We start from the raw sequence: 10,376 nt of genomic DNA, 5'->3' as shown, positions 1-10,376 counted from the left end.
TGCTGGGGAGGAAAGCGGGAGGAGAAGGGGAAGTCCGGGGGGGAAAGAGCGACGGTGGACAGAGGAGGGAGAGAGGGGGAATAGAAGGGAGTAGCGGGTTAGGGACAGGACAGCAAGGAGCCGGCTGTGGGGGTAGAGGGAAATGGGGGAAAGGGAGATAACTAAGGGGAATGCGGGCAGGAGGAAGGAGCGGTAGAGAGAGGGACAGGAAGGAAAGCCTCAGAGCCCTGGCTCCATCCCGAGCCCGCCCCGCCCTGCCCGGGGTGCTGCGCTCGGCGCAGCTCGGCTCGGTGCAGCTCCACTCGGATTTCTCACTGAAAGGCACCTCATTTTACATAAAAGCTACAAAAGTTACACCAAACTTTCCCAAAGCAGCAATCTTCTGTTCATGCCTTGTAAATGTGCGGAGCTTCTCTTCAGAGCGGGGAGCCCGCTTTGCAGTTACTACTCTGGACAGTGAGTGAAAGGACTCTGGGTACACCAACGTCATTTGGTGCTAAGTTCCATTTGACTCCTAATCAATACTCTTTTCTTTTGCTAGCTTTAAAGTAGGTACCTTGATATCATGCACTTTTATGTAATCTACTAGTAGTTCTTCCTTGTTTATACTGTGCAGTAAAAACTTTTTGTCTGTTATCTCCTGTCTGTTCAATAAATAACTGATTTTATAAATTGACCTGATTTGCCATCCTTAAAACTTGCGGGCCAGAGTGCTTTCTTAAATTTAAGCTGTTGCCAAAAATCTGAGGCTAAGGCTAAGCTTGCCTGAAGCTCCCACTTGTTTAATGACATTTTTGGCATAGTTGAAAGACAGGATGGCAAACAATTTAGAGAAACAGACAAAAGGCTTAGCAGATTACCTGCAAAGGCACAGTTTTCATATTGAAACTGATGATCCTTGGCCAGTACAAATGGGAAAAAATGTAGGAGAAAATAGATGAAAAATGGGGATTGTTGAAAGATAAAAAAAAGGAGAAAGTATTATTTGTAATGTGCTGGCACTATGTTTAAAGTCTGCATGGCAATGAGAGAACAGATGACAAAATGGTAATTTGAGAAATGAAATAAAGGAAAGAAATTGATTTGGTATTGTAAAATTGTCTCTATGATACCAAAATGACAAACTGAAACAAGAGTTAAAAGAATCCAAGGGAAAGACATAAACCTGGAAAGAAAATTGACATTACTAAAAAACCCCAGAGATTATCACATCCCAGGAAACTGATTTTGGAATGTTTTATGGAGTTGTCTGAGTAGCTCTTACTTCTTATATTTACATAGTCTGTTCATGGCAGGTCCAGCCTGTGCTTCAACTTAGTGCCACTCTAAGCCTTCAGTCTGCAAGAAAATTAACATTTTCGGAAGTTCTTAGAGCTCTATTTAGTGCTGTAAGGGTTAGGATGATTTTCTGCAAGCAGGCTGTCTGCCCAGACCTGATTCCTTCCCTCTCCCTGTCAGACTGTCCCTTGGCAAGGCTGAGGTGAGACCAGGATCTGTAAAATGTGACTGTGTCCTCCTGAAGCTGGAGGTTTTCTATCAATGCTAATGGAGTGTGAGGTGCTAAAGACTGAAAACCCCTTCTTTTCCCCTGAATCCCAGCACACTGTGCCCATAAGAAGATCCTCTCTTTGTGGCACCTTAGGGATACTTCTCAAGGCAGCAGGCAGAGGCATCTGTTATGGATCAGCAAGGGAACAGTCAGGACCCACTGAGCACAGCCAGAGGTGTTGGGATGAGGTCGCCCCTTGGGCTACAGTCACAGGTTAGGTCAGCGTGGTTCCTTGTGAACATTCCCATAGGACCACACACAGAATTCCACCACGGACATAGTTTTGTAAAGTTTTGGTGGCCACAGTTTGGAACTTGGTGAAATTGAAGTAAAGTTGAAGGGTTTATCCACTAAGAGAAGTAGTGATTTATAAATTAAAGCAGAGTGGTATTCCACACTAGCAATTTGGGATTGGTCCTAGCTAACCTGTGCCAGACTTCCACTCAGAGACCTACCCAGCGAGGCCAGCCCTTTGTGTGGAGGAGAAAATCCCAAAGATTCAGGGGCCAGACTGCTAAACTGCAAGTGCCTGCCATGAAAAATAAGTATTAGCCAGTCTCTAAGCATTTGTCTATATTCCAAGTAAGTACCCACCTATGGAAATGCCTCTGCTAGGGATATATGCAGCCAGTATATAACCACATGCATTTCTGCTCTCAGCCAATTCAGGCTAGAGACTTTTTATTACTTTCCATCCTGGGAACTTTCTTTGCTCAGGATTTTCCTGGGAGGCATCTGTACCATGTCTGTATAATGTAATTAAGATGCATTTGCTGCACATCCATACAGATGGGCTGTAAGCACAGGGAAAAAAGTCTCACTTTAGAACAGTGCTTAAAATTAAATTTCCTGCTGTTATGATCACACATTTGTTAGTACATAAAATATATTTAATACAAGCCAAACCGTCAAACAGTAAGTAGATTGATAAAATTCAGTACAGCATCACTTGTGCCCTGGCTGCAGCAGACCCTCAGCTGCACATGCGAATGGAACACGTTTCTGGGGACCAGTTAGCGCTGCAGATACTAAAGCTACCAGAGCTCAAAATATAAGCTCTCAACAGATAGATCTGAAGAATCTGGAAGAAACTGCTATCTGATTCCCTCAGCTTCAGGAAGCCACGGTGGCAGATGGTGAACTGAGCAGTCAGTTGGCTCCAAGATCTTTAACTCACATGACCAACAGTTACTGCAGAAAGAGAAATAAAAATCTATCAGAGGAAGCAGTTCATAAGTAAGTCTTCATGCATGGTTCCATGCAAGTTTCTTTATGCTGTTCCTTCCAAACCTTCTGTTTGTGAATGTCTCATTCATTCAGGTTGCTTTTTCTCTGGCATTTCATCCGCATGTCTTGCATGAAGTTTCTGAAGGCTGGTTCTTCATGACTCTCCTCAGTCACTGAGGGAAGAAACGACAGTTCAGCACTATTCCACCTCTGTTACTGACAAAAGCTAGAGTCAGGATAGTCAGAACAACATAAAACATCTGTTGGATCTTCAACTACATTACAGGGCAAAGGAAAGAAGTGATCCGAAACACCAATGGAACAGGAAAAGAATGAAGATTAAGCCTGTGAGCTATAGAAGCGGAAAATCACCCTCTAAGAACTTAGAAGATTGCTCCAAGACCATAGTCACAGCAAAAGCCACAGCCAGGGGCAGAAACTGTAAGGTCAAAGAGATGATAAAACAGCTGGGAATCAATCAGGTTCAGAGGTCACTGTGTGCCTCAAGCCTAAGGGGTTCTCTGATTTATGTGTGTTATACTCCTATTAATTACTTACATAGAAAACTTACAATTGAACTCTCACAGAGGTGGGAGAGTGTTAGCACTGACCAAGCATTGCTTCTGCTATGGATTCTGACACATATATTTAGGTGACTGTTTGCTTGTTTTCTAGGCTCTCTTTACAGTCCACCCAGGTAATGAAATACAGAGGGGACTTCCTGACTAGATAGTCAGTTTCAGGCCTTATTCCCCTACCTTCATGGTCAATGTCGTCAGTATCACTCTCCCTCTCTTCTTCCTCTTCATTGAGAGCTCCTCGTGTAAGGATTAGCTCAGAGGGACCCATTGCAGAAGCATCATCAGGTCCTCGAAGGGAAAAGAAATGGTTGTACACAAACCAGCTTGCTAAAGGTAAGGTATTGTTAACACCGATGACTTATCTGCACATAAACACAACAATTAACTGCTCTGAAAGGACAGAAAACTGCTTGTGGATCCCAAAGGCACAGGACAGACTTCATCAGCACATACCTGTAAGGAACAGTGCAGCCAATAGCACAGATCTCCCATATTCTAATCTGTTTCACCTTTTCTAAAGTACCTTATTATTTTTACTATGTCTGCTGCTTTAGCTGCACAGCAGGGTTTCCTGCGTGCCTGTGACTGACAGAGGAATAGCTAAGTGTGGCCAATCCCACAGGAACTAAAGCCCCACTTCTCTAATATGGAGCTGCTTTCACACTTTTGCTGTGGGAACAAAGAAGCACTTCTCAACACGAACTCTTCAGAAAACTCCTGCAGTGAACTTGATCTTCCTGGTGAGGTACCTGTCAGTGTGCTGCCCTGCACACACACACTGCCCATGTCCTTCCACAAGTGGTCCAGCTGTTCTCTCTTTTGTTTCTCTTGAGCTTCCTCCTGTAGATAAAGAGTTACATGTGGATTCTGAGAACATTTAAAATATCATAGGAAAGTAACCTCATCCAAACCCAACATCTGTCCTCCAGCCAGAGTGCAAGTCACTGAGCAGATCTCATATTACAACTAAGGTTACACAGAACTTTTGACCAAACACAGACAGCAACCTCCAGTCTGGCAGACTTCTAGAACATTTACAGAAACATCAGGAAGCCAAACTCAGTGCAGCTGTGCCTGCAGAGAACTTTGGACAGCCAGGACTCAAGGTAAGCAGAGCTACTGATTTTGGCACTGCAGATCAGTCTCTGTTACTGTTTAAGTCAAACTAGTACACTTCACTGGTAGAGGAAGATACAAGGATAGCCTTGACACATCACTCGAGAATTTATTTTCAAGAACTCTCTATCCTTCTGAATGGAAGATACAAAACTATTTCCCAATCATTTTCGCACAATTAGCTTAAATATTAGCACTAAAGCAGCAAACAATATGTGTTTTAGAAAACATCTTTATTCTTGCAAAGATATGCTCCACCACATCTAGGAAAAAAAAAGCAGATAGCAGACTTCTTCAGGACAGGAGTTTTCCCACACTGAGTAGGACTAGTAAATGAAATGTTAGACCCTCTCAACATAAAGGCAATTGTGTGCATAAAAGTGACCTCAAGATACTCCATCCAGGTGTACAACAGCCAAAACCACTTACTAGTGTTTTTCTCAGGCGTTCATATTCTGGACGATACTCTCTGAAAAGATAGAGTGCACTCAGTCTGAATCAACGCATGATTTATATTAACTAAGGATCATCTCAGAGGTTTCTTCCACCCCAAAAAAAGTTTTCTCAAGGCTTTCATGTTTGAGAGACATTTCAGAAGGACTAACAGTACTTTTTACCCAGATTTGGATTCTGAAACCAATGGATGCAAAATAGGTGAACATACTTCATTGAAACAGCAAGAGTTCAAACTTCCTGTACAAAATTAGAGAAAAAATATTCCTTCACACATTTAATGGCACAGATAGCTTTTGCTTTTTCACTGAACAGCAAACACAAAATTTCATCTCTGAAGAGTTCCTTTACACCGCCACTTTTTATGCTGATGCTTGAAGTTTATTAAAAACCCTAAACTACCTTGGCTAAGGAAGGTGTAAAGTCCTTCAAATCAAAGAAGTTACAAATCAGTACCTTCAGGAAGTGTTCACTGGGCTGACTATGGCCTTACCTCTCGTATTCATCTACAGCTTTAGAAAGCTGGATAAAAAACTCATCCAGTCCTGTGCCGAGCACCGCAGAAACACCGACCACCTGCAAAAGAAACCACACACTACAACTGCAGAGTAACTGAACCAGTCTCTAACAAAAAACCAAAAAAACCTAACAAATAATTACTAGTCTAAACCTAACAATAGCCATTTAATCAGCACAGTGGCACAAGAATGTGCAGTACCACTTCTGCTTCTATCCATCCTGCTTTCAAACTCTTTGTCCACTTGCTGTTCATGTTTGTTACCTCTGTCTTTTGGGTGCTGCTGGTTTTCTGTTTGGTGAGTTGTTGCAGTATTTTCAGGGTGTTTCTTTAGGGAAGGGGGCTTGCTTTTTTGACAAGTTGGGCATTTCAAGAGAAAGTCAGGTCTTTCTGTCACTTACTTATTCACTGTTAATAATCCAATCTGCACCTAGGGTTATAAGTAGTTAATATGTATCAGTGTACTAGAATTAGCAAAATCAACAACTGACCTTCTGGCTACATCTAATACTTTGTATTTAGCCACATCACACTAGGCCACACAGTCCAACCCCAGAACAGCAAGAAGTGGAGAATTCAATCAGTTACTGCAGCAATACATTTAACATGCACATCTCTTTCCTAACTTGGACTTGTCTATCATTACACCTCTGGCCATTTGTTCTGTCTGTGTTAAGTCAATTACCTAAAAATACATTTCATTAGCACTATTACTAGCCAGAATCGATCATCTTCTAACAAAAATTCTTCCTCTTTTTCAAAAGCAAGACAGTCTCAACTACTCACTAACAAATTGGAAGACTTTTTCCAATACAGCCTTGCGCTTGGTCATTAATACAGCAAACATGAGACAGCTCTCCAAAGGATTTTAAGTATTACTATATGCTGACATATGTTAATATTTACACTTTCCCTGCATTGAAGTACAAGCTGCAGTCTATGCTACAATCATCACATGACCTGCTCTCCAGTCCAGCATTCTGACATGCAGAGAAATATGACCTAATTAACAAATAAGGAACACGAAGTACTTTAATTCTGTACATGGCACCACTACAATCCCTTCTGAAATTCTGTATATGGTTCCACATAGAACACGTACATTACATCTGGCTACATTATCATTATCTATCTGAATGGAATCACTTATTTTCTTTCTTTTAATACACATAAAGCCAAGGAAGCTTGCTTTTTCTTTAGTAAAAGCTAATGGCAAACACAATTAGCTGAAACCTTTTGCACAGACTATGGGAACAGTAGCAGCCTCCAATACACAGGGTTTCCTGAGGAACTGGATTACTTTGTCTTCTCAAAACCTGGTTAAGTGAGAAAAACACCCCAACTTCTTCTTGCCCGAGCAAATATGGGGGGGCGGGGGGGAGAGGATGTTCGTTTGGGTTTGAGATTCTTTCCATTGTTCATGTGTACTAAATTGCACAACTGCACTACACACTTTCTGAACAAGGAAAATTGCCTCAGATAGGAAATGCTGCAACAAAGAATGCTGCATCTCACCAGCCTGTCTTCGCTTTCTTCTCATGACTAATCACAATATTGAATTATTCAGGGCTGCCAATCAGCGTGACAAGTTACTGAAGTTACTGTGTTCAAATCAGCAAATTCTCAACATGGCTCATCAACAGACTACAGTTCGAAAGGGCAGTGCAAAGACCCTTTACAGAAAGACAGAATGGTTAGGATTGGGTGACACCTCTGGAGATCATCTAGTCCAGCTTCTCTGCCCACAAAGCAGAATTAACTAGAACAGGTTGCTTCATAACTTGGTCTGTCTCCAAGGGTGGAGACTTCACAATTTCTCTGGACCATCTGTTCCAGTTCTCTATCAGTAAAAATGAAGTAATTTTTTCCTCTTCTACTTAAACATAGTTTCCTGTATTTCACTTTTGTCTATTGCCTCTTTTCCTTTCCCTGACCACCAGTGAACCTTACACTCTACTCCCACCCTACATCAAAAACATTATTCTTGAGCTTTCTCCAGGCTTTGATGAGAGGTAATAAACAAAAACAAGATTCTTACCTTCAGTGAACTGTAAAATTCATCCAACACTAAACTCATGGAACGAGTCAGGTTACTGACATAGGAGGTCTCTTGATTCAGGGCATCCTGAAAAGTCTCAAAGTCCTGCATCCATTCCACTGCGAAACTGTGGTCGATTATGTCAGTCTGGAAGGAGAAGGGAAAGTATTCAGCAATAATAATCTTAGCTGTAGGCTGCTAAGTGGACAAATAAAAAAAAACAAAACATATTAGGCTTATTTTCAAAATGTTAATCTTTTCAAAATACTCAGCCCTGGTCTGAAGTTTCTCAAGCTCTGTTTTTATCAAATCAACTACATGAATACCTGGAAAGAAGACAAACAACCACTCAGGTTTAAGAAGGCGATGACTGTTTAAGGAACACTAGCAGGTCTAAAGCCTTCTACGACTTACTGCAAAGGAGCTTTCAAACCCTGCACACTGTACAATAAAGTTTACAGTGCAAATAGCAAATCATATGAGGCCAGGCAAGAGCAGCCCCCACTGAAATCCCAAGCTTTCTTGATTGCCTGGGAGCTGGGGGAGCAGGTATCACTTCCACACTGGGCAGCAGCCCAAGGATGAGGTCTCTAAACACCAGCTGTGCTCCGACCCGAGGAGGTTACAACCCAAACTCAGTGCACAACAATGGACACAAACAGGTGAGACAGTTCCGCACTTTTACATGGACTCATATGCAAACAGTCTATTCAAAAGTTTCATCAACATCTTACCACAGGCATATCCACTCTCAGCATAATATGAGGTGCCTAAAACTCTGGTATGTTTCATTTCCCTGCACCAATGGGAAGGAGAAAGATGAAGTATTGCCTAGTATTACTCACAAGATTTAAGACAGAACTGAATCCACCAAGGGCCAAAGCCTGAGTACTTCAAATTTTATAAATAAAATAAAATCATCTCTACAAATTCCTTTCTTTTTCCCCTCTGCAAATCTTAAAATTCTAAAATCTGTTTGTCACTGCACATCTATAAGTTGCCCAGGATTCTTGTCAAGAGTCAATTTGAAAAAACTAAACTTAATTACATTTTGTTAAAAGTTCTTAAAATGCTGTTGCCTTTACTCTTTAGCGAAGGCAAACATTAAATTAAAATGAGGTTTGAAGTTAGGAATACTAAGCCTCAGGCCTACCTTTCCTAACGATCAAGTCCCACTCTTAGTCTTTCAAAAGATGTACTTTCTTAAGAGAGAATGATTTTCCCACCTTGTGCCTTTTTCGATGGAAAAAAATCCCCAAAAACTTAGAAGCTGACTCTAAAATTACTGTCTGGAGTTAGAGAGAAAGCAGCATACAAAACCTTGCTCAGTAAGCAAGCAGGTCTCAAAACAGGGTTTGGTTGGCTGGGCAGACGGGTGGAGCGGGGGCACAGCAGACACGAACACTAAAATGGCACAGTAAAGGCACGGCCCGTGGGAAACCTGTGTGCGTGTGCAGAGAGCCTGCTGTGCTGGGGATACAAGTACAAATTATGTCCGTGGGCAGCAGCACTCACACCACAAATCTAATGGGATTCTTTCAATATCTGAAATGATTATGTTTGAAGAGACAGCCGTTAAACTCAAAAGCACTCCTTTAAGACTGTGAGTGCACTACACGGCAGTGGATGTGTATCTCTAGACTATCTCTAGGCTTCTGCCTCCCAGCAAACACTCGATCAAACACCTCCTGCTGAGTTTTGCCTGGTACAGTACATGGGACTCCTTTCTCGAAACACACAGGTGTTACACCGCTCCCCCTGTGGGTCATTAGCCTGCTGCTGGGTAGGAACAGTAACAAAGACCAATGCCATGTGGAAACAGGGTGTGTAAGAGCAGACTCTCTAATGTCCTCTGTCTTACCTTACAGGGTTAAGTGTCCCTATAGCCCAGGCTTAAGGTCCCAAACGTGCTTCAAAGTGTTGGTGTCCTGTTTTGGGTGCAACTGCCCATTCCTGGCTATACTTGTGCCCCTTTTAGATTTGGCTGGCAGCCTGCAGCCCCCTCCCAGTCTCTCTTTTCTAGAAAAACCTATTATAGTGGTAAAACAAAGACCACACCAAAGAAGCTAAGCAGAACAATGTCCCCCTAGGAAATGGAAATCAGAGCTTTGACTTACTTTGTTCATAACTACGATGAAAGGTAGCTTTGTCTTGTACAGGATACTGGGCAGGGAGACACAAAATGAAAGTTTAACATTAATTTAAAACTCACTAGAATGGAAAGCATGTTAACCATAAGGCAGACAAGACTTATGCAAAACTGAATACATTTGACATCAAAAGAAAATTATTTTCTTTTGCAGCAATCAGAATGTAATTTTCACCCAGTTCCTGCTTATAATCGTTGAACAAAATATGCTTCCCCAAGATGTAAGCACACATCTGAGAGGCAGAAAATCTCTGACAGACCCAGTTGATTTTGGTTACCATTTTCTGTCTCTCAGATCCCAGTTTTTAACTACCTTTGCATTTTGCATTTGACTCAGACCACAAGTTCTGAGAGATTGTGAACTGAGCAATGAATTCAAGTAACACAGAACATCTAAAAGGAAAAACTACCTCAACACAAGAGCTCACACATTTATTTCACTGTATACATGTTCACCTTTTGCTCAAACTAACGTCAGAAAATGCAGCATGCAGCAAGACATATTTTGCACACTATTACAGTGATACAGCTCCTGATCTTGATACAAGGATTGCAAGGGTTTTTGAAAATCTTTTACCAATATTTACCATGAATTATGACAGCTCTAGCTATGCTGATCATTCTATAGGTGTTTAGTCCCTGATTTAACAGGAAAGAAGAAGAGATAAATTCATGTATGAGAAAGAATACAATAAATCAAGAACTCATTGCTATGCTGAACTCAAAACAAATCTTGAAAAATCTCT

At 41.6% G+C, this 10,376-nt stretch overlaps 1 protein-coding gene across 3 annotated transcripts in view; it reads right to left on the bottom strand.

Moving 5' to 3' along the window:
* Positions 1 to 2,192: 2,192 nt before the first annotated feature.
* Positions 2,193 to 10,376, bottom strand: part of GPN1 (GPN-loop GTPase 1) — a 13,132-nt gene continuing 4,948 nt past the window's right edge. For 2 of the 3 annotated variants that reach the window (XM_041471288.1, XM_041471290.1), the window contains 8 exons: positions 9,599 to 9,644; positions 7,482 to 7,628; positions 5,420 to 5,502; positions 4,903 to 4,942; positions 4,107 to 4,197; positions 3,535 to 3,645; positions 2,840 to 2,949; positions 2,193 to 2,740 (listed from right to left, as the gene is read on the bottom strand). In XM_041471288.1, coding sequence (XP_041327222.1) covers positions 2,858 to 2,949; positions 3,535 to 3,645; positions 4,107 to 4,197; positions 4,903 to 4,942; positions 5,420 to 5,502; positions 7,482 to 7,628; positions 9,599 to 9,644 — 610 coding nt within the window. In that variant the 3' untranslated portion in view covers positions 2,193 to 2,740; positions 2,840 to 2,857. Of the gene's footprint in view, positions 2,763 to 2,839; positions 2,950 to 3,534; positions 3,646 to 4,106; positions 4,198 to 4,902; positions 4,943 to 5,419; positions 5,503 to 7,481; positions 7,629 to 9,598; positions 9,645 to 10,376 lie in introns of all 3 variants that reach the window. The other variant, XM_041471289.1, reaches the window with a different exon arrangement.

The sequence above is a fragment of the Pyrgilauda ruficollis genome, unplaced genomic scaffold, assembly GCF_017590135.1.
Source record: "Pyrgilauda ruficollis isolate IOZ18807 unplaced genomic scaffold, ASM1759013v1 scaffold260, whole genome shotgun sequence".
Lineage (NCBI taxonomy): Eukaryota > Metazoa > Chordata > Aves > Passeriformes > Passeridae > Pyrgilauda > Pyrgilauda ruficollis.
This window is presented reverse-complemented; position numbering and strand designations above follow the sequence as displayed.